Raw genomic sequence first — 25417 nt, forward strand, 5'->3', positions numbered from 1 at the left:
GCATAAGTGTTTTAGACAAGTATTCATAGTAAATGGATCTGTATTCAGAGACCAGCGCCGTCCAAATTCAATGATGGTGGCTGCTGTGTTTAAAAATGTCGGCGTTTTAAAATCATGATTCTTAAAATTTAATGATTCACACACATCAAATTTACTAGAGAAAGTCTTGAGTTTATAGCCCAGAGAAAAAGAGGAAAATCTTTCCAATCTCCTCTCCTCTATCTTCCACAAAATTATGACTTGACGTGTGTGAATCAGGGGCCGAATTACTTGTGATCGAATTAACTATCGTATCGAAAATTAATTTCGATATCGTAATTACAACCAAATGTACTAAATTTCATGCTTGATATCGAATGCCGTAATCTCAAATAAGAAAATTACAATCGAATTTACTCGATATCGAATCCGGTAATTCGGCCCCAGAACTTACTGAGGAACTCTTATGCAAAATAGCTGCTATTTTCAATCCGACTTAAGCTGAAAAGTTTTCAGTCGTTCGCCGCACGTCTCTGTCTGTATCTCTTTACTGTCAAACTTTTCTATCTTAGCTCCTCGAGCAGGAAATATAAAAAAATGGAAATATTTGTTAACTTTTTTTAATTCTTTCATGACAGTAATAACTATTAATCCATTTTGTCGTGTTATTATTGCTTTCCATAGAATTTCAATTAATAAATTTCTTTAAGTGTAATTTAATCATTAATGAGTATTATCGGGGAAATAACAATATTTCAGTTTTTGCCATGTGATTAACCATAAAATTTAATTCTTTTTTTTTTTTGTTATTAATCAATAATTGCAAAAATATTAACACCTTATTGGGCAGCTAGATTAATTTATAAATTATTATAAATGTATAAAGATGTTGTTTACTTATCTTTGTCAATTTAGTTTTATTATATTATTTAAATTTATTTATATGATTTTAATTAATTATGAGGCATCAATAATGTCTTTGTGTTGAATTGTTGAAAAGTAAATCAATATAAATTACTTGAAACTATTTTCATTAGACAGCAACTGTCAAATTAATAATTGTTAATTAACAATGAACTATTATTGAATGCGAATACGTCTACTAATACGATTTTGAACACTTGTTACTCATTTCCATTTATATGATTGACATTAAACTGTTTGGAAATTCGATAACAGTTGACTTCTCAATTAAACAAACATCAATAAAAAGTGTAATATAAAATAGTAGACGTTTAAGTTTTTTTTTTATAATTTATATGCCTAATTAGCAGGAATTTCTTTTTATAAAAAGGTGTTTGAAAAAGAGTTTAAACATTTGAAATTGATGATGCAATCCAAAGATATAGTGTTCTTTCAAATTGTATAATTTTAATTACCTGAACTGATATAATTCGAGGTATAATTTTGAGTTCCTTATTTTGCGATCTACAATTTCCCATAGGCTTTCTATAAGATTGACATCTATCGAATGGAATTACACAATAAGCCCCCTGGCGACTGGGCAGGCCACTTCACAACACGTACCTCATTCGGTTGTATCCACTCGGTTGCAAACCTAGAGGTGTCAGTCATAGTATCTTCTATGATATGAATTGGTTTCATAATTGCCCTGAAAATCAGCCCCATTCAATAATATTGCCACCGCCAAACATGACTCTTTCCCTTCGGCCATCTTACAAAAGTTCTCCCATCACTGCCTTTTAAATTCTAAAGGGTCTTTCATTAAGCAATTTCTACCTTAAAATTTAAATAAAATAAAGGGTGTGTTCGTAAATTCAGTATGATTGCATCACTACAGCAAATTAAAAGTTTAGCGTTCGAAAAAGCATATTTGCGATTATTGCTTTACGTCAAACGTTATTTAATGCAAATTGTTGGCAGTGATGCCGCAAATTTGTGCAACCAATGCATCATTAAGTTATATGTTGCAAAAGTTTCAAGGTCGTGGCATCAGTGATGCACAAATTTACTGCATTTACGAACACACCCAAAGTTTGTTTGAGATATCATAGACATTTTTTATTCGTTGGCTAATCTATGCCATTATGTATTGAATATAACATCGTGCAAATGTCCGCTGCGAATTCGCTGTGGTTTTCTATGAATCTGGCGCATAAGTCAGGCTGAATTCGACCAATGACATGGGTTATATTAGCTTTGATGGTCGCTGTGATTTGTGGTTTATTCGCATAGACCTGCGAAAACCCCACAAGAAAAAATCTAACGGGGTCAAATCTAAAGGGGTCAAATCGCAAGATCTCGGTGGCCAGTTCACATCAACTTCACGTGAGATGACCATGCTATCAAATCAAATTGCTCGTGCTGAATGTCCAATGTGGCATGGCCATTTTGGTACGTAACACCGCAAGGAAATACTTCTGTAACTTATAAACGGTTAGTCCGCAAAGAGGAAGTGTTGTTGATTTTAAGTTTTGAATTTGGACCTCATAGGACCACCGGGGGCTCGGCCAGAGGTCGCCAAAATAGGATACCTACTATGTTAAATTTTTAAAACGATACTATTTCTTCGTTTGTGTTCCGATTTCAAAAAAATAGAATCTGGCACTACTAGGAGATATTCCCATTTGAAAATTTATTTTTTAAAATTTTTACCATTTTTTTATAACAGCTCCCGATTTTCTCCATTTTTCTTTTATTAAACAAATCATAACTGAGTCCAAAGTTATATCCATTTGAATTTAAAAATTAAAAAAGCGATTTTTCGCTAGTTTATTTTGGGAAAAAGTACTTTTTTTTAAGTTATCTAAAAAATTTCTAAGAAAATATGTAAGGAATTTATACTTTTTGAAAAGCTAACTTTACATAAAATATTTTAAATAAAAAAAAAAATTTTAAATTTTTGATACCGAGGGGACCAGGTCCATCCAAAAAAAACGACTATATTTTATGTAAAAATCAACTTCAGGCTTAGATGGCTTAATATGTTCTTAATTATTTTGTAAAGGCTTCCGATAAACCAGACCGGGATATTATAGCCAAAAAACTAAAAAATCCCATTTTTGGAATTTTTCAAAGCTTTTTTTTGGAATTACGGGATTTCTGATAACAAATTTTAAAATTTGTTTTTATTTTTCCATTTTAAATCTATCCCAATAAGCACCCAATAAATTGAAATTCAAGTATTGGAAATTTAATTGGAATTCAACTTGAATTTCAGGCCCTTTTTCAAGTATATTTCAAGCTATAAAATGTTTGAACATATTTTTGTTTTTTGTCAAACAAATAATAAATATTAATCAATTTTGTAAAAAAAAAATTTGAAATATTTAAAATCAATGTACAAAAAACTGCACAGCAGCACAAACAATAAATAAGCAAGTCTTCCGTCAAAATAAAACAGTGAGTAAAATGGTAATAGCAATATCAAATTAATAACAAATTGTTTCGTCATCACACAGAATGCAATATATTCATCTAGCGCTCACAAATAGTCAAAAATGAACAGATTCCTGGATAAATATTAATAAACAAGCTTTCAAGAACGAATCTACGAAGTTAAAATTAATTTTTTCAATATATTTGCTCCTATTCTAAATTAAGATCAAATTTATTTATATAAGTTATTTGACATTCATTATTAACTAATTATTAACTGACCTTTTAAACTTTTTAATATATCTTAAAAAATAAAAGTAATCAAAATAATAACAGATTAAAGTTTGAATTCAATTACTATTTCGACATGAATTATACATTAATTAAAAGATTGAATAAAACTGTATTTCAGAGCATGAATTCAATTTTAATTCCTACTTGAATTTCATTGTAATTCAAGGCTGGAATTCAACTGTATTAACACTGTAATGTTCGACTTGAATTCAAGTTTCCTTTTCACTGGAGAATGCTATTGAAATCAAGTGTAATACAACTGTATTTCAACCCTTGAAGTTTGAATGTATGACTGGAATTCAACTTGTTTTACACTTGAATTCCAGCTAAAATGCTTATTGGGTATAACTGTAAAATTTCATAAATAAAAATTTTATTTCAATTTGAAAAATGTTTATATTTGCAAAAACTCAATAAAAAGTATTTTTTGTCATATTTTCCAAAAAAAAAAATATTCCATGAATTTTTATACCCTTCACCTTCGTGAGAAGGGTATATATAAGTTTGTCATTCCGTTTGTAATTTCAAATTTTTTTTTCACAAAAAAAAATTCAAAAAAAAAAAAATTTAAAATTTAAAAAATTAAAAATAACAATTGAAAATTTTTTTTTAAAAAAATTAAAAAACAACTGGAAAAAAATAAAATTTTGTTTACCTAAAAATATTTAAAATTTTGAAGTATAATTTTGTGAAGGGAATATAAGATTCGGCACAGCCGAATATAGCACTCTTACTTGTTAATTATGAAAAGTTATATCGCTCAACAACGTCATAATTCAATAAAAGTCGTTTCGAGAAAAACGACTTTGAATGTTTTATAACATTTTAATATTTCTTAAATAAATTTAAATTTTGACGTTTACAACGAAAAAAACACTCGCATACAAAAAATAATTGACTTTTTTTAAAACTTGTAGTTTTATCAGTTTTAAAAAAAGTCAATTATTTTTTGTATGCGAGTGTTTTTTTCGTTGTAAACGTCAAAATTTAAATTTATTTAAGAAATATTAAAATGTTATAAAACATTCAAAGTCGTTTTTCTCGAAAAGAATGGCGAATATTTTGTATTACTCAACCGGATTTTGAGTTATGACGTTGTTGCAGCAAATGAGCGATATGTATATATTTTTCAAAAATAGACTATCCATGTCTACCTTATGTTTTTTTACGTGTCAAATTTTTGTTAAACTTGAATGCCTAAAAAGTTTTCATAATATTGTCACTCACTGTACGAGTATGTCTTTTTCTCACTGACACAGAATTAGTCACGTGATAGGTTCCTTGGTTGTCTAATATCATTCTTCATATTTTGCTAGTAAAGCTCAATATTAAATTCTACCTCTCCAAATATACTAATTTCTTTATAAAACTCCTTATATAAAAAATATGAAAAAAAAAAACATTTTCGCTTAGTATTAAATCGGCTATTGATCTTTTAAAAGTGATTATCTCTCCATGCAACTCGTGTAGAAACAACAAATTATATTCGCTTAAAGCTAAAAAACATGATTTAGAGGAGTCACTTTATCGTATCGTACTACTTACTACTCATAGGTATAAGTATAAAAGGAAATCCAAATCTTATCTCGTTGATTAGTACAATTTACTATTATTAATATTATTTGTTGTGTTTTCTAAATATTTAAAACATTTTAAGGTTCTCAGGTGTTAGTACATCATAATAACAGGTGTTTTCGACTTTTTGCTTTTTATTACAATTATAAAATTTGGCATTAAATGAAACATTGTTGTATTTTAATAGACCTACTGACAAACAAATTTTAATTGCTCTATTTGTTACTATCTTAATAATCCATTTATTTTTTTTTTTGGTTTTCAATGTCTTTATTGTTCATTAATAAATTTATGACACAATTTATTTGAAAAACAAACATATGGTATTTTTCGTATTGTTTCAGAAATAAAAGGGATTTGTTCAAATTAAAACAAAGTATGTAATGATTAAATATTCGGTGATTAAGTTTAATCGGTTGCTATGTTTATTGTTGTCTGAAACTATATTGAACATAATTAATATTTTATTTTCGTTTTGCAAACAACATTTTCAACTTTCAAGCAAGTACATATCGCTCAGTTAATGGAAGATTGTCATAACTTAAAATTTCTAAATATGTCTCTTGTAAAACATCCCATTGGCAAGACATAACATCAGATTCTCCCTCCTCAAAATTACACATTTTTTTGCTTCAGAACTACATAAAAATCACACCAGACCAGTCCAATACACTAGCAATTGCTCAAAACGTAGTCGTCCCATAGTCGGGTCGTGACCGATGAAAAGAGGTTTAATTAAACAAGTAAGAGTGTTCTATTCTGCTTTATTGAATCTTATAATACTAATCTAAATTTTTCGAATAAACGAGGAAAATATATTTTTTATTCGAAAGAATAAAATTGTTCAGTTTAGAAGAAAATAATATTCGATTAATAATTGTCGAATACTCGAGTATATTTATTTTCAAACTAAAATTTTCAAAAATAGTTTATACATATAAATAGAAATATTAAAGAAAAAAGTATCAAATAAACAAACCATTGTTAAACAATGATGTTTATCATTGGACATTTTATTAGAAACTCTGTAGTTCTTACATTTATTTGTCATTTATTTCAAAATCAGAACATTATCAAAATTAACTAAAACACAAAAACTTGTAATTTTGAAATTTTAAAGATAATTTGTTGAAATTTCTGTTTTGGCTCAAGGTCAAAATCATATTGAAATCTGTTCTTGATTTCACCTAGCCCAATATTAACGTTCTCTCGGTAGTAGATTAGATAGTTCATGAATATCGAGCCTTTAGCGCCAAATTATCGTAAGCGACAAAACACAAATTTTACAGGAGAAGGTTTTTTTTTGATTATTATGAAATTTATAAATAGAATTAAAAATAATTTCGTTCAAGCTATTTGTCTATTTTTCAAAAATATTTATAATTTTTAACAATTAAAAATTCATGGAATGAATACTTTATTGAAGAATATGACAGAAAATGTTTTTTATTGAGTTTTTGCAAAGATACAAAATTTTCAAATTTTTATTTATAGATTTTTCTTTTGAAAATGGTAAAATAAAAACCAATTTTTAAATTTGTTATCGTGAATCCCGCAATTTCTAAAGAGTTTTGAAAAATTCCAAAAATTTGATTTTTTTTAGTTTTATTTTTTGGATGGACCTAATCCCTTCGTTTTCAAACATTTTTGAATTTTTTCCATTTGAAATATTTGATGTAAGGTTAGTTTTTCAAAAAGCACAAATTCTTAGAAATTTTTTAGATAACTTAAAAAGAAAACAAGTAAGAGAGCTATATTCGGCTGTGCCGAATCTTATATACCCTTCACCAAATTATGCTTCAAAATAAAAATTTTAAATATTTTTAGGTAAACATAATTTTTTTGTTTTTTAATTTTTTGGAACAAAATTGTTTGAATTGTTTTTTTTAAATTTTAAAATATTTTTTTTAAATTTAAAAATTTTGGTGAAAAAAAATCGGGTTAAAAAATATTTAATCCGATTTTGACCCATTGTAGGTCCAACTTACTATGGTCTTATATACGTCATTGCAAAGGTCTTTGAAATATCTATTATTAGATATCCAAATTGTCTATATTAATGACTTAGTTAGTAATCCAGATATAAGTCAAAAATCGAGGTTGTCCGGGTTTTTTCCTCATATCTCAGCCATTTGTGGAACGATTTTGCTGATTTTAAATAGCAAACTTCTAGAAAGCATGCCTGACAGCATTATTGAAGATTTAGATCCCGAAGATATCTGGGGTCTTCAGAAAATTGATTTCAACAGACAGACGGACATGACTTAATCGACTCCACTATCTTATAGGGTCTTCTCACGAAGGTGAAGGGTATAAAAATTACTTTTTCCCAAAAAACTAGCGAAAAATCGATTTTTTAAATTCATATCTATATAACTTTAAACTAGGTCTGTATTTTTAAACAATTCTTTTTTTATACCCTTCACCATAAGTGGCAAGGGTATAATAAGTTTGTCATTCCGTTTGTAATTTCTACATTTTTCATTTGCGACCCCACAAAGTATATATATTCTGAATCGTTAGTTGGACCTACAATGGGTAAAAATCGGAAAAAATATTTTTTAACCCGAATTTTTTTTTTCACCAAAATCTTTTTTCACTAAATAATAAAAAAAATTTAAAAACTAAAAAAAAAATTTTTTAAAATTAAAAAAAAAAATTTAAAATTAAAAAAAAAATATTAAATTTAAAAAAAAAAATTAAAAAACAATTTCGAAAAAACAACTGGAAAAAAATTAAATTTTGTTAGCTAAAAATATTTAAAATTTTTATTTTAAAGTATATTTTGGTGAAGGGTATATAAAATTCGGCACAGCCGAATATAGCTCTCTTAATTGTTATTTGACACTTTACATTTCTTGTTAATCCAACAAAAGAAAAATGGAGATAATCTGGAAATATTTGTTATCAAAAAACTGGAGTAGAGTGGGTAAAAATGTTAAAATATAATTTTCAAATGCGAATATCTCCTAAGCTATAAGAGATAATTGATACCGAATTGAAGAAATAGAATCGTTTTAAAATTTTAACATATGTACCTGAAGTGTGCTAATTTGGACACCCCTGTTCGAGCTCCTGTTGGGCCCATGTGGTCCGTATTCCAAATTTAAACTCGACAGCACTTCCTCTTTGTGCAAGGGAAATTTCATTCCAGCCAATCTAACTATTTAGAAGTTACAGATGTGTCGCTTATGATAAAATTCGTTTACTGTAAAATGTAAACATTTACTTACGTTAAAATCTTACCACCTATATAGTTACTAACAATTTTGATATTCTAAGAACGCTAAAACATCAGTCGGTCTATAAAATTTTAATTTATGCAATAAAAAAAATTTAGAAAATATTGCTTACGATAATATGGCGCAAGGGCTCGATATATTAAATATCCTAGAATCATAATAAATCATACCAAAAACTTGTTTTATGGTTCAAATTGGTCCATAATTGACCATAGATCCCATATAAAGCATATTCTTGATTGGTGGAATAATAAATAATAGCTGTATTGCACATTCAAGTCGGAATACTCTCTAATCAGAATCTTTCGGGGCAGAGTTCAAAATCAAATTAAATAGATTCTCTTAACAATTACATTAAAGCATTCAGCACAACTCAATTCGTTGTCTTAATTCCTTAGTACTCTAAACTTATTCGGGGTTGTCATAGAATCCAATCATTGTCGGAATCGGTTTTGAAAACGACAGAAAAAGTACATTGGTCTTGTGAAATCGAAAGTTATTGGTTTTATATTCGATCTAGAATTAAATTCTTTATCGATTAAACAAAAATTACATTGGATTTCATAAGTCAAATGTACCTTTTGTGTCATTTTCAAAACCGATTGGATTCTATGACAACCCCAATTAAATTCATTCTTTATAGAATTAATTCCAGTTTTCTTTAATTCATCATACAATTTTTTGAATGATTAAATTTTTCTTGAATTCAAATCTCTTTTTGTAATAGATTTGAATTGAAGAAAAAACAAATAAGAAAGTATGGTCGGTCAAGCCCGACCATATAATACCCTACACTAAGTAAAAGAGCAAAAACATTTTTCTTTTAAAATTTCAATAATTTATATTTTTGAGTGATTTTCGGAAGTGGGCCTTATATGGGGGCTATGACCAATTATGGACCGATCACCTTGAAATTAGGTCGTGTGATTTATGTCTCTATGAATACCAACATTTGTATGCGATTTATGCACGTTAATGTGATTTTCGGAAGCGGGTCTATATGGGAGCTATGACTAATTATGGACCGATCGTAACAAAATTTGGTGACATGTTTTGTGTATGACAATTTTGTATATATAAAACTTATTTGGAGCGCAATTTGTGGAGATACATTTATAAATTAAACATTTATGACCGATAAAGTCCAATTTCGGAAGGACATTTGTATGGGAGCTAGGTGAAATAATGGACCGATTTCAGCCAGTTTCAATAGGCTTGGTCCTTGGGCTGAAAAAATAATATGTACCAAATTTGATCAAAATATCTTCTACTCTGCGCACAAGGTTTACATGGACAGCCATCCAACCAGACAGACATCGTTTAATCGACTCAGAAAATAATTCTAAGTCGATCGGTATACTTTAAGGTGGGTGTTAGACTAATATTTTTTGGCGTTACAAACATCTGCACAAACGCATTATACCCTCCCCACTATGGTGGTGTAGGGTATAACAATTAAACAATTTTCTTCAATTCATTTTGTAAATGATTAAAATCAAAACAAAACTGAATGAAAAAAATACTTTTTTTATAACAAACACAAACTTTTGCGTTTTGCTTGTCTGCAGTCTGGGTGTAGAGTCTCTGACGGGAATCGAACCCGCAACCCTCTGATTAATATTCCAGCACTATCGACTGGCCTTTCCTCATTAAATTGACCCAATAAGTTGGCATCCGAAAGAAACAATATTTAATGAGCAGACGAAATGCACTTTTTCCATTTTCTCCACAAGTCACGAGGTAGTCTGATATAAATGGCTGTCAAACATAAACTAAATGACGTAGTTTGTTCAAATTTTGACAGGAATCAACTGTCAGATGCCTGTTGACAGGAACAGTGTTGCCCTTTCAGTTAAGAGGTGGGAAATTAAAAAAGTCATGGACTTATTGACCCGCCCTCTATCATATCGTGCTCTGGGTTAATGGGAGATTGAATCATTCAAAGGTTTCTGTTATAAATTAATTCCATTTTGAATTAATTCAACGATAAATGACTTCTATTTTAATAAAAGCCTGTGAATGAAGCTAAATAATTCGATTTTGGGAATGAATGGCTGACATCTTTTAATTCTGAAATTATATTTTAGTTAATTAAGCTCAAATTTAATTAATTATTTCGAAGCTTTAATTGAGTTTAATTAAGTTGTTCTTTTTTTTATGGGGCATTTTTGCTTTAATTTAAAAGAAGTGTGTCAAACATAATTCTGTTTTTTGTTGAATATAATTTTATTTTCAGAAACATACCTCGTAATTTTACTAATTAAATCTTCCTCTTTATTTAATGTGACAAAATCCGTTTATGAAAGAATTTCATCACGGATGTTTCTATTAATTGTGTGTTTCCTTAAAACAATAATAGCAAGTATAAAATCATCAAAACCGGGTAATTTTGTTCAACATTTTTATACAAATCCAGCAATTAACTAAAGATTAAAACGTATTTGTCATGTACTCGTACATACGTTGTTAACTCACTTTAACAATTAAGTATTAATGTTTTTTTGTTTGTGTGATAAAATAAAATGTACTGCATTAATGATAAAGAGAAATATACAATTTAGTTTTTAGTGATATCTACACTTTTGTTTTCATAATTAATTCATAAATGGACACAATTATACTGGAGGTGATTAGAACAAGGTCGTTAATAATCTGATATTTGAAATTTAAATAATTTAAAATAAATATGCCAGTCTCTCTAGAGATTATGAGTTTGAAATGAAGATATAAATGTCATTTAACGATTGGTTTTTATACTTTGAGAGTTATAAATTATAACCAAAAAAATGTTTTAATAACAATTTTCATGCAGTTAGAATTAGATCTGTTTTGATATAACTTAGCAAGTGAACTATTTTATCGTTTAAAGGAAGTTTAAATTGTTAACCGCTTTAATGAACGAAGTCTTTATTAATTAATCAGTAAGTTGTAGTTTAAACGGTCGTTAAACCTGACTTTTATTTTATTTATTTACGATAAACTAGATTTAGATTTGTTCTGGTTTAACTAAAGTTATGCAACTAAATCTCTAAAAACTAACTCTTACAGCTGTTTTTAAAAAAAATGTTTATTACTCATTAATTCTTACTTTACTCAAACGCCCCGTGGTATTCAAACGATATTTTAACGTGATGGACATTAAAATTTGTATTTGACACTACGACACGTATTGAAATTAATAATTATTATTTAGTAATTTGTTTTTGCCTTTTTGTTATTCTTAATTTTTTGTTTTTATGCATTCAATGATTGTTACGAGTTGTACACAGAGAAAACAGATTCGTGATAGGAACCGAATTTGTTGTCAAACGAATGATTCGGTTGCACACATAGAATTTTTCGGTTTTATAAACAGAAAGTCAGTTTATAAGGAAGAATTTCGGTTAAAGCAATTAACCTTTGGCTACCCCTTCCAAAATTTTATAGCCACAACTGTAAAATTCGGTCACTAAGGTAGAATCATTCGATTGACAACAAATTCGGTTGCTATCACGAATCAGTTTTCTCTGTGTATATTTTAATTTATTTATTTTGTTTTTGCCGTAAATTTGTTTGTTACTTACTCTTTATAATATCATTGTAATATCCATTAAGGAAATTAGTAATATGATGTTTTTTTTTTGTATTTGATTATTATATTATTTGGTTCAAAGTACAAACAAAAACAATATTATATTATGTTCAAGAATACGAATTATTTTTTATTGTTTTTATATGTATTTTAATCTAAACCCCACAATCACGTATGGGAAATAGTAGAGTGGGTTGACAAATTATATGAGTATTTGGTTTTTTTCTTTCTTACTCAAGAATCTTTAGTGTACTTAAATAATAGAAATTCAGGAAATAAAAGTTTGAAATTGCAAAAGAGAATAATTTCTTTAATATAAATTGAAAGTCTTCAAAATGTTTTTTGCATAGATATACATATGTAAATTGCAGAACGTGGGGTATATGAAATTGTAAATGGAATTATAAAGGCTGGAGAACGGACTGATGCCATTACATAGATGTCTATCCAAATCAGACAGGTACCAGAAATGTATAAAAGGAATTATAGTGTTTGGAGAACGTAGAGACACCATTAATTGTGTATACATCTCCTAAACAATGAGAGTTAAATAGGAGTACCTCCTAGATCAAGATTCATCCAAATTAACCGGTCTATCCGATAGTTGAATATATGAAATATAGAGCCTTAAGAATTAAAAATGCAAAATTTCCGAACATTTAGTACACAATTCTTAACACATTTCCTATTAGCGTCCACAAATTAATTTTTCATATTAAATTAAAAATTTAAAATAAACCGTTTAACTGGTTTTTTTTAAAGACAATAATCCAAACCGGTTTTTTCAAAAACACACTTTTTCGGTTAATCCGGAAACCGGTTTTTTAAATTTGCCGGTTTTTTTTGGATACTCTACTTCTGGCCCATGATTAATAGTGTTCACCACCACAGAACACCAAAAAAATATTCTACCTCAATATTCATTGCAATTTAAACCCAAATAAGTCTATAAATACTATTTTTTGAAACGTGATCTTTGCAATAGTAATATTACCTTGGTCCGTTTAATACATCAAATCAGGAGAGGATTCAAGGTTTGAAAAAAGGAAATTTCCCACCAAAACCGAAAAACAATAACATGTGAAATTTTGTTCCCATGAAATATCCATTTCCCTCGAAGGGAAAATTGCTATCGTGATATTCCCATGAACTTTTCATTCACAATAGTTGATTTTGTTCGTAACAGCTGCTTATTGTTTACAAAATTCTAACTAGTTGTCAAACTCAACAAGAGCTTGCAAAATCATTGGGAACTACACAATCGCTATTTCAAAACGCTTGCAAGCAGCAGGATTCATCCGAAAGCAGGGGTACATTGAAATACGATTTTGCATGTCCGTAATCATGATTGAACGCTGTAAAAGAAAATAATGTTTGCACCAAGTCAGAAAATGGATACATTGTGAATAACCGAAGCTTAATAGATCGTATGTGAAACCCGGTCAACCAGTCGAATCGACACCAAAACCAAATATCCATATCCAAATTAATGTAATTCTCTGTATTTATTGGGAGCCAAAGGTTCCTAATTATTATGAGCTGCTGAAATCTGACCAGACCATTACAGGGAATCTGTACCGAATGCAACTAATTCGTTGAATGCTTGCATTGGCCGAAAAACGACCAGAATAAGTTAATAAGAATGAAGTGGTTGGGTAGTTTTGTTCAGACCCTGCCCCGTCCTACTACTATTTGTTTCGATAGATGCAGAAGGCTCTCTCTCACTTTGGAACAGATTATTTGATATTTGCTTGATTCGTTCTTGATCTCAAAAGATGAGCAGTTGTCTTTTAATTGTTTCAGATTTGTGTTTTTTGTTAAAATTTTAAAAATTCGTCTGTGGGTTATTCATTAATTTTTGTAAATAAGGCACAGTTCTTTGTTGGTTTTTACGAGGAACTCTATGATTCTATTTAAAAGGAAACACTTTGGAATTACAAAGTATTGAGCAGGTATCAACCTCACTCTATCAGTTACCGTAACAACTCATACAATTCTCGGATACGGAGAAGTCGTCGTTTTGTGATAAGCTCTGATGAGTAATTATATGGTTACGATACTAAATGTATATAAGATGTCTTTGGTTTTCATAGCAGGGACTCCAATACCACTGGACAGTAGAGCGGGTTGTTTTGGGGTAGTGGAATATTTGTGTAGAGTGCTAATGTAATCATTCACGCGCAGTAACAAGAATGTATGGTTTGCTAGAGTAGATATCAAAGTTCCAGAAGAGGATTTGTCATGTCTAATATAGTCCTGGATTACTGTCCATTTCTATATGAGAGGTAGTTAGTATACATAAGATTGCTAAATTTGCACTGCCTTAAGTGGATTCTTAGAGATTAACTTATAGTTCTTTCTTTCGTTCTTTCTCCTACGCTAATCCTTATTTTTCCAAATTCTGTTATTCTAGGTGGGATCTCATCAAACGATTTCCAGATTATTTCTGGAGTACCTCAAGACTCCGATATTTCTCCTATTCTATTGCTTATTGTTCTAATACAGAAATTCTGAAAAAAATTTAAATCGATTTTTAGAGATCTAATCGTACCACTTCAAGATTAACTTATTTGTGCCGCAAGGCTCTGTTCTATATTCTAAGCTAATGCTTATTTTTTCTAAATGACCTTCAATGTAAAACCTCCAACTTCTTTGGCAAATGACAGCAATATTTGTCATTTATATTCATTCGAATAGACCTAGCCTATAGGAGATTGGAGCATTGATGCTAAACATGATGGTTGTCCTATTCAGGATCTTCTAAATGGGGTCTTGCAAATAGAGTCGATTTCAACGCTCGCAAGACTCCCACAATTGTCGGAGATTGGAGCAATAATGCAACACATCTATGATTCTCTTAATAGGGATCTTGAATATGGTCTTGGGGTCAACACTCGTAAGACTGTAGGAGATTCGGACAATGAGGCAAAACAAAAATGGTTTTCTAACTTATGGTCTTGCGACAATCTTTGAATGGTGTAGAGTAAATAGGGCTAGACTTAATGTTATATTTTGACACACAAAGGCGGTTTAGATTATGTTGTTTTAAATATTATGGAATCAGAAGCTCTTGATGTTGATAATATAGTGTGATGTCCGCTGGACATCACACGCATTTAAGTGCCTTGGTGTTTTAAAACGATATGGAATACTCCATCTGATTTTGTTTCTAATTGTACTCATATATTTGTGGTTGACAGTACAGGAAATAATCGTTATTCAGTTGTACTTTCCGTATGTGGAATAAACTTCCTTTTGAAGTCTTTCCTGTCGCTTTCAATGAACGAAGAAAAGAGAAAACTTTGATATTAATATTTGATAATTTCCAGCCTCTTAATTGAAAGCGCAACACTGCTTCTGTCAACAGACATCTGTCAATTTAATTGATAGCAGACTAACTCGTGACTTGAGGAGAAAATGGAAAAAAGTGAATTTCGTCAGCTCATTTAGCATTATTTTTTGCGGGAAAAAACCATCACTCAAACCAAGGCTATGGTTGATAAATAATATGGGAACTCTGCACCATCAATTTTAATGGTAAAAAGAGGTTTACTGAATTTCGTTGTAGCCGTACTGGCACGGAAGGTGCCGAACGTTTTGGATACCCAGATGATGTCTCTACACCCAAAACATTTGAAAAAAATTTACGATATGGTTGCTAAAGATTGTGGAAGCCATAGGCATCTCACATGGCTTAATGGTTTCCATTTTAAATGATCACTTGGGTATAAGAAAGCTTTCCGCAGAAAAATGCTGCAGTTTCCATGGAAAAAAAACAGAATTATGATACAAATTAATAAACTCCGCATTATAAATGGACGCTTACTGACAATTGACTCTCCAATATACTACTTATTTTGGGTAAAATAACTACTTTCTAAAGTGCACTGCAGACAAGTTTAAAGTGGATACACCTTAGATTACTTAGATACACTAAAGTGACGATTGACTTCATGCTACATTTCCTGGGATGTATAAAGTAAGCAATTGTCTTCGCTCTACATTACAAAGATCCCATTCGTGTTAAATGACCCAAAAACATATAAATTGATGTCAGCAAAGTAATTAGACATTAGTGGAAATTACAATAAATCTCCATTATGAATGAATCTTTAACTATATATAGAAACACTGATGTAATTCTGATATAATTAAGATGATCTGTATGTTTAAATAATTTGAAATAAATTGTGTACTCACCTCTTCGAAAAAATCCCATACGCGCTGTATAGCGTATATTTTCAAAACCAATATTCAACTTTTTACTCGTTCTATGTTGTTCGTGGGGAAATATTGAATTGGTTGTGGTGGTGGTTGTTGTTGTTGTCGTCGATGTTGACGGTGTCGTTGAGGAGGTAGAATTATTTGTTGTTCTAGCAGTTTTAAATGTATCACTTGACAAACTGTCATTATCCGTTTCCATCGAAGGCGAGGAAATTTTTAAATGTAGATTTTTTGGTTTTCTAGAAAATAATCTTTTGGTGTTTGATATAGGTGTGGTCGTTGTTGCTGTTGTTGTTGAGCGCGGTTGGGGCACAGACGTGGAGTTGCTGTCATTGTTGTACATGGTTAAAATATTTAGGGTTATGACATCAGTGTCACCATCACTGTCACCTTTAGCTGAACTACTATTATTGTAGGTGTTGAGAGACTCAGTGGTGGGTATTGGAATATATTTAGATTCGGCCATTTCTTTATTTCTATTTTTAATAAATATCTGAATTTTTGTATATATTTTTGGGTATTTTTCTTGCTTTTTAATTACACATTTACAAAAGGAATGTTAAATATTTTATACATTTTCTTTAAACGAAACAGCACTTTGTTAATTATTATTTTTTTGTTTGCTTTTATTAAGGATAATTTTTTGTTGTTATTTGTTTTAGCTCCGTGAATGTCTGTGCGCTTTTTTATATTAAATTTAACATTTCAGTCTGCAACATGATTCATTCATTCATTCATTCAGTAACTCACTCATTCACTCACTTTACTTGTCAGTCTTTTAGTTTGATTCCTTTGTTGTGTTTAGCGGCTGTCGTCGTCGTATCTGTAAAGATTTGTTTCGTGTTAATTACTGTTTGTTTTCTTAATTTTATTTAATAATTTGTTTATTTGCTTTTGTGTTATTGTTATTGTTGTAGCAAAACTATTCGTAAACACTGCTCAGAGCGAGATTGTTTTGCTTGTAACTGCTGTCAGTTGTTTAGTTTAGTTTGGTTTTTGTTGTTATTCTTATTGGTGATGCCACCCTACAGTTAAATAACGGTATTTTAAGTTAGAGTTGCAATTTAAGGCGTTTTCCTTCCTAAAAGGATATGTTGGCTTTTAACACTTTCTATAAAAAAATATTATTGGGTGTATGACTTAAAAATGCGGAATTTTCAATAGATGGCGTATCTTTAAAGCGGTTTTTGTTTTGAATAACTTATCTGTAATTTGCTCTCAATTGTTATTGTTTATTATAGTGTAAACAAAAAGTTTTTTTTTTTGCTTCGAAAATTTCAAATTTTTTATTTGCGGAAAGTTTTGTTTTGCTTTAATTTGAAGCACACCAATTGCTAACCAAAGCTTATGGTGAATGTGTTCCATCGGTTTCAACGTGCGAGAGATGATTTGAGCGGTTCAGAAGTGGTAATTTTAACACGGAAGACAAAGATCGCCCAGTCTAGCCAAAAAAGACCAAGACTTGGAGGCATTACTCCATGAAGATTGTTGTTAAACTCAACAAGAGCTTGTCAAATCATTGGGAGCTACTCAAGCATCAATTTCAAAACCTTTGCGAGCAGCAGGATACGATCATGGTTATCATACGAATTGAAGCCGAGAGACCTCGAAAGACGATTTTACTTGTCCGAAATGATGCTTGAAGGCTGTAAAAGAAAATTATTTTTGCACCTAATCATTACTCGATCAATAGCCTTAAATCCAATAAATCACCTTTCCATCCAATAAATCACTAATCAATTTCTGGGAAATTTTTTGGGAAAGGGAGATCTTACGAACCCAAGTAACTTGCGTAATATTACTTTGCTCTGCATTGTCAACAAGGTCATCGCACCGGTAATCGCCAAAATGATCTCCATTAGGGTGACACCAACATTAGGACAAGAACAGGTGAGATTCAGACCCCACAAGTAAAAAAGTATCCTTGTTATCGTCGATCAGTCTGTGGAATGGCGATCATCACTCTATATGTGCTTTAGATTTCGAGGTGGCCTTCGACAAACTAAACCACAGTGTGATTTGGAGCGCATTAAGGTGAGCGGAATGCTAGCTGCCGAATAAAACACGGTAAAGTGCTAAGTAGAACTGTAAAGGTTAAAATCGGTGCTCTGCAAGGCTGTGTATTATCACCACTTCTGTTTAATATAGTCCTAGAAGTGCTCTCCAAAATGGCAAGGGAATTACATGGGGACTGCAAGGTCGTTTGAATGATAATGACTAATGACAAATCTGCGAAACATGACAACAATAACAGATGTGGCTGGTCTTAAGATAAATACATCCTCCTAGTAAATGCGACATCCCAAGAGTTATTTATGATTAGCTATACTCAAATAGAAGACGTCAGCCATGTTTGCTACCTTGGGAGCATAATTTAAAAAAAAGGCGTGTCGTCTTCTCTTTCCCAGCTTACAAAGTTAACCTTTTTTAACACGAATCTAAAATTCAATATTTTATATGGTTGTGATGGATTGGCCATACATTGAGAAGGCCATGAAATGACATCAAAAGAGATGCAATTGAGTGGAATGCACAAGGCAGCAAATGAAGGGAACGACCAGCTCATATCCGGAATGGATAAGAGCTGGAGCGAAATGAGAGCGTTGGCACAAGTCAGGAATATTTTCAAATAATTTATTGAGGGATATTAGGATCATATATATTACTTGCGATGAAGCATTTTCCATTACGATAACCCGAAGCGTAAGAGATCGTACGTAAAGCCAACCAGTCTAATAAACACCAAAGACAAATATCAACGATTGGCCATTATGCAATACCTGTTAAAAAGTATTTAGATTGAAGCTTATTTGTTTCGATACGGGATACAATTCACTTTGGAACAGAGTATCCGAAATTGTCTTGATTCCTTCATGGTCTCAAAAGATGAGCAGTTATTTTGGCTCGGAATCCTTATGTTGGCAGAATGATGGGAAAAGGTCATAGCTAACAATGGCCAATACATTTTTAAGTCATCCACGCAATATTTTCAGAATTTAATTAATTATGTTGTAATTTTTTGTTGTTAATATAAGTAAATATCAATGAAATACTAAAAAAATACAATTGAATATTTGGAAAAGTTTCATTGAATATTTGGAAAAGTTTTCACTGTATGGTCAATCACTCTATATACTATTGGATAAGTCTTTTCAATACCTTTAATTTGGAAAAAAAATTCAGCATTGGGTATCCATTAGGATATCCAAATTATTCGATTTTTCTTTTGTTCGAATAAAATAAATAATTCGTATAAGAGATTTTAATTTGTTCGAATAATTCGATTACACATTTAAATTAATCAAATTAAACGATTAATACATTTTTTTTTAAATAATTTAAGAGATTAGGTTTTTCTCTTTGTCAAGTCATAACATCACATTTAAAGATCACTTTGTTCATCAATTTCAACGTATCAATGTCGTCCTCAATATCAATTTCGTCAACATTTTCAATACCACATTTATAATTACTTTCTTCTGAGCTAACATGTTGATTAGTATTATTTGTTAAAACTAAAGTGTGTCAATAACTATAAAATATATAGCGTATTTAATACATAATTGAGATTCTGTCAATATTTCAGCACCATATTTTTGCAAAACGGCTTCACCGTCAAATGTGGACACTAAAATTTCTGATCCATTTCAAAATCAGTGTTTTATGCTAAATAGCTAAAATTAATTTTCAGAATCATAATTTATATATTTTGTCTATCGGACCATTCATCTACAATGATTGAAAGACTCTTTTACTTTAGAATTGTGTTGGCATTTATCATTTAGATTTACTTACATAAGTATCTGCTTTTTAAACATGTTACTTTAACATTTAAATTTTTAATTATGGAAAAATTAGAAATTAAATAATTTTATTCGATTATTCTACATAAAATTATTCGATTATTCCAAGAATTATTCGTCCATTATGGTAATAGAAATACTATTTAGTATAAGTTTTACGATTGAACCCTGTTACAGTGAATGCTTTTTCATGGTGAGAATTTATTATCTAAAGATTTCGTGTAAAAATATATTTGTATTATAGGGTACTTTTAAAATGCATCTACATACCTCTGCTACGCAACCCATACCATATTGCAATTTTCCTCCATGGTTACGAGGGAATGAAATTCATGTGTACACAAAATATATCTCGTAGTAACTGAACCACAAAACAGTGCAATCAGGGATGAAAAAGTTGTTACTTTGATACATTTTTTAATACTATTTCATACAAAAAAGTACCGTAGTAATCTCTCAACTTATTTTTATTTATCAAGTCTGACCGCTAAGCTACCATTACCCCTAAAATACCCTTTCAGTTCAACTACTGTTACCGCTAAGCTACCGCTACCAAAATAACTGCAATCACAGTTACCGCTATCGTTACTGATATTCAATAAATAATATTAAATTATAAAAACACATTTTTAATTTTGATAATTCAGTTTTATAGAAATCCAACTTTGTCTTGAACGCGGTTTTGTTTTTAATAACTTATATGTCATTTTGAAGGGTAAATATCTGTCATTTATTCTCACTTAGTTATTGAACATTATTGTGTAAACAACAAAGTTTTTTTGCATCGAAAATGTCGAATTTTGTGCCAACAAAGCGTCATATCTGGGAAGTTTTGCTTTACTTCTTTAATTTGAAAAACAATGCTGCTGAAGCACACCGATTTCTCACCAAAGATTATGGTGAACGTATTACATCGGTTTCAACGTGCGAGAGATGGTTTGTTCGGTTCAGAAGTGGTGTTTTTGACACGGAAGACAAAGATCGCCCAGGCAAGCCAAAAAGCTTTGCAGATCAAGAATTGCAGGCATTACTCCATGAAAATTGTTGTAAAACTTAACAAGAGCTTGTAAAATCATTGGGAGCTACTCAAGCAGCAATTTCAAAACGTTTGCAAGCAGCAGGATTCATCCGAAAGCAGGGAAATTGGGTACTATACGAATAGAAGCCGAGAGACCGTGAAAGATGTAAAAAAATCGTGTATATAACAGTATTTTCTATAAAAAATCTTGTGTATAACAGTATTTTCCATAGAAAATCTTTTGTATAACAGTATTTTCTATAGAAAATCTTGTGTATAACAGTATTTTTTATAGAAAATCTTGTGTATAACAGTATTTTCTATAGAAAATATTGTGTATAACAGTATTTTCTATAGAAAATCTTGTGTATAACAGTATTTTCTATAGAAAATCTTGTGTATAACAGTATTTTCTATAGAAAATCTTGTGTATAACAGTATTTTCTATAGAAAATCTTGTGTATAACAGTATTTTCTATAGAAAATCTTGTGTATAACAGTATTTTCTATAGAAAATCTTGTGTATAACAGTATTTTCTATAGAAAATCTTGTGTATAACAGTATTTTCTATAGAAAATCTTGTGTATAACAGTATTTTCTATAGAAAATCTTCTGTATAACAGTATTTTCTATAGAAAATCTTCTGTATAACAGTATTTTCTATAGAAAATCTTCTGTATAACAGTATTTTCTATAGAAAATCTTATGTATAACAGTATTTTCTATAGAAAATCTTCTGTATAACAGTATTTTCTATAGAAAATCTTGTGTATAACAGTATTTTCTATAGAAAATCTTGTGTATAACAGTATTTTCTATAGAAAATCTTCTGTATAACAGTATTTTCTATAGAAAATCTTCTGTATAACAGTATTTTCTATAGAAAATCTTCTGTATAACTGTATTTTCTATAGAAAATCTTGTGTATAACTGTATATTCTATAGAAAATCTTGTGTATAACTGTATTTTCTATAGAAAATCTTGTGTATAACTGTATTTTCTATAGAAAATCTCGTGTATAACTGTATTTTCTACAGAAAATCTTGTGTATAACTGTATTTTCTATAGAAAATCTTGTGTATAACAGTATTTTCTATAGAAAATCTTGTGTATAACAGTATTTTCTATAGAAAATCTTGTGTATAACAGTATTTTCTATAGAAAATCTTGTGTATAACAGTATTTTCTATAGAAAATCTTGTGTATAACAGTATTTTCTATAGAAAATCTTGTGTATAACAGTATTTTCTATAGAAAATCTTGTGTATAACAGTATTTTCTATAGAAAATCTTGTGTATAACAGTATTTTCTATAGAAAATCTTGTGTATAACAGTATTTTCTATAGAAAATTTTGTGTATAACAGTATTTTCTATAGAAAATCTTGTGTATAACAGTATTTTCTATCATAGCTGTAACTTGTGAATAAAATACAAAATATAAATATTTTTTATATTATTTTAGTTTTTGTTTCCAATTATAATTATTTATTTTCAAAATTATTTATTAGTTAAATAAAATATTTGTCTAATTTATTAATAATATTTATAGTTAAATTTATGCATATTTATATCTTTTAAAACCAAATAAATTATAAATAAAATCATTTTATATTAGTTTAATTAAATTATATTGATATTTTTTTAGAAAATAGTAAAATTTTATATATTCAAATAAAACAAAGTTGAATAAAATTAAAATTTATTTCATTTAGATACAAATAAAATCAACTAATTTCTTTGAAATATTTATTCAAACAAAATACAAAAAACTAAAATTATTCAAACAAAAAATGATTGAATAGAAATAATTCTAATAAAACTTTAGAAATATTTTTATTTCTCACAAATTTGAAACAAATAAATTTATTTTTCCAAAAATTACTGAATAGAAATAATTCTAATAAATATTAAAGAATATTTTTATTTCACAATAATACTGATGTAAAATGTCTCTGATTGCATTCTGAGTTGAAAAAGTTATTTTCGAAATGAATTACAAATTTGTTTCAGATTTAACTTGTTTTTTCTTAGTTTGGGAATGGAAAAATTCCGGGAAATTGGAAACCTAGTTCTCTGATATCTAATATTATATTTTTAAAAACTACTACTTAATCATTGATTATCACTAGAATATGGACACAGATTAATGGTTTCAATTGGAGGGGTATTATTAATTTAAATTGTGAAGAACAAAATTCATGAATTATTTTTAAAAACTGTTTTTAAAGTAACTAGTTGTTCAAAATGATCGTATTACATGGCATTCCTCCTAGGGCTATTTAATAACCCTGCAAGTGAAATTAGACGTTCAAAATATCGTTGAATTATTTTTGAGCATTGTTTTTGTTTATTTATAGCAAACGAAGGATCTTTTTTATAATCCTCGGAAGAAAAATCTTTATCGTCCGAGCTCATTTTCACAAACAAAAATATTTTTTTATAAAATTTTTCAAAAATTTGTTGTTAAAATATTTGACTTTATTTACACAAATAAAATTATTCAAAGAAAATTTCTATGAATAAAAAAGTATTCTAAATTTTTTTGTTGAATATTTAAATATTTTTCTTTTTTTTGGAGAAATAAAATTATTCAAAGAAAATTGCTTTGAATACAATCTATCAACAAATTTTCGAATAAGTAAAATAATATTTTATTCATAACTAGTTGAATAAACTAAATTAATATTTAATTTTTACTATAAAAATATAATTTGAAAATAATTACATGTTTTCATATTGATTAGAATATTTTAAAATCTATTCATTATATAATAAATAAAATACAACTTATTGTTAGTAAAATACAAATACTATTAGTATAATTTTATAAATGTTTATTAAAAACTTTTAAGTATAATTTATTTAATATCGTATTCTATTGAAATCAAATAATATTTAATGCTTTATATTCTAAATAGATATATATTAATTAGTATCCTATTTTGAATAATATAGAATGATTTCAATATAAATTTATTTTTTTAAATATAATTAAAATTCAAAAATAATTAAGTTTTTGGAAATATTTTGAATAAAAATATTCACAATTTACAGCTATGTTGTGTATAACAGTATTTTCTATAGAAAATCTTGTGCATAACTGTATTTTCTATAGAAAATCTTCTGTATAACTGTATTTTCTATAGAAAATCTTGTGTATAACAGTATTTTCTATAGAAAATCTTGTGTATAACAGTATTTTCTATAGAAAATCTTGTGTATAACAGTATTTTCTATAGAAAATCTTGTGTATAACAGTATTTTCTATAGAAAATCTTGTGTATAACAGTATTTTCTATAGAAAATCTTGTGCATAACTGTATTTTCTATAGAAAATCTTCTGTATAACAGTATTTTCTATAGAAAATCTTATGTATAACAGTATTTTCTATAGAAAATCTTGTGTATGACAGTATTTTCTATAGAAAATCTTGTGTATAACAGTATTTTCTATAGAAAATCTTGTGTATAACAGAATTTTCTATAGAAAATCTTGTGTATAACAGAATTTTCTATAGAAAATCTTCTGTATAACAGTATTTTCCTTTGAAAAGGTTCTATAGAAAATCTTGTGTATAAAAGTAGTTTCTATATAAAATCTTATTTATAACTGAATTTAATATAAAAAAAAATCTTGAGTATGTATAATAGTATTTTCTACATAAATGTTCGTATGTGTATAACAGTTTTTCAATAGAAAATATCGATATAATAGTATTTTTAATGACGCTTCGCACCACATAATTACGCTAATATAAAATAAGTTAACATTTCAAGTTTAGTACTCTAGGGGTAAACAAAAGTACTGTATATTAAAATGTTACCGAATAAAGATTTTATTTTCCATCCCTGTACAAAATACTGCAATTTTTAAAAACAAAGCAGAAGAAGAACATTACATTAAAAGAGCAAAAAGAGTAGAGTATTGAAAACAATGTGTATGTACATTGAAAGTATGTAAACTTATTTAATCATTTGTTGGGTTCGTTTGCTTGTTGACTGGGTTTTGTTGATGGCTTTGTTCGCTTAATAGACGAAACGTGAATGTTTTTTTGTTTTGTTGGTCTTTTTTGAATGCACTCGCATGTTATCTGACTGCCTCAATTTGGTGCAATAATGGACAGGTAGGGTCATTGTCATATGAATGGTTTTGAAATGTATATTTTCGAATAAATTATGTACATATGTAGTTAGTAAATCATGTTAATGGATGATGATTATCTTGTAAAGAAACTAGAAAAATGTAGAATTTTAGAAATATTTCTCATTAAGAGTAAGAATATTTTTCGGTTTATTAATATTCATTATTTTAATTTACTTTCAAAAAAGTTAATTAAAGAATTTTTCAGTTTATTATGTATGCTCTTC

The 25417-nt window shown here is 28.8% G+C and overlaps 1 protein-coding gene across 2 annotated transcripts in view; it reads right to left on the reverse strand.

Annotated features, from left to right (window-relative positions):
- The window catches only part of LOC135951248 (ATP-binding cassette sub-family G member 1), a 49288-nt gene that overhangs the window by 14549 nt on the left and 9322 nt on the right, over nucleotides 1-25417 (reverse strand). For both annotated transcript variants that reach the window (XM_065500863.1, XM_065500862.1), the window contains exon 2: nucleotides 16201-17047. In XM_065500863.1, coding sequence (XP_065356935.1) covers nucleotides 16201-16690 — 490 coding nt within the window. In that variant the 5' untranslated portion in view covers nucleotides 16691-17047. The remainder of the gene's footprint in view (nucleotides 1-16200; nucleotides 17048-25417) is intronic.

Source organism: Calliphora vicina, chromosome 2 (assembly GCF_958450345.1).
Source record: "Calliphora vicina chromosome 2, idCalVici1.1, whole genome shotgun sequence".
Lineage (NCBI taxonomy): Eukaryota > Metazoa > Arthropoda > Insecta > Diptera > Calliphoridae > Calliphora > Calliphora vicina.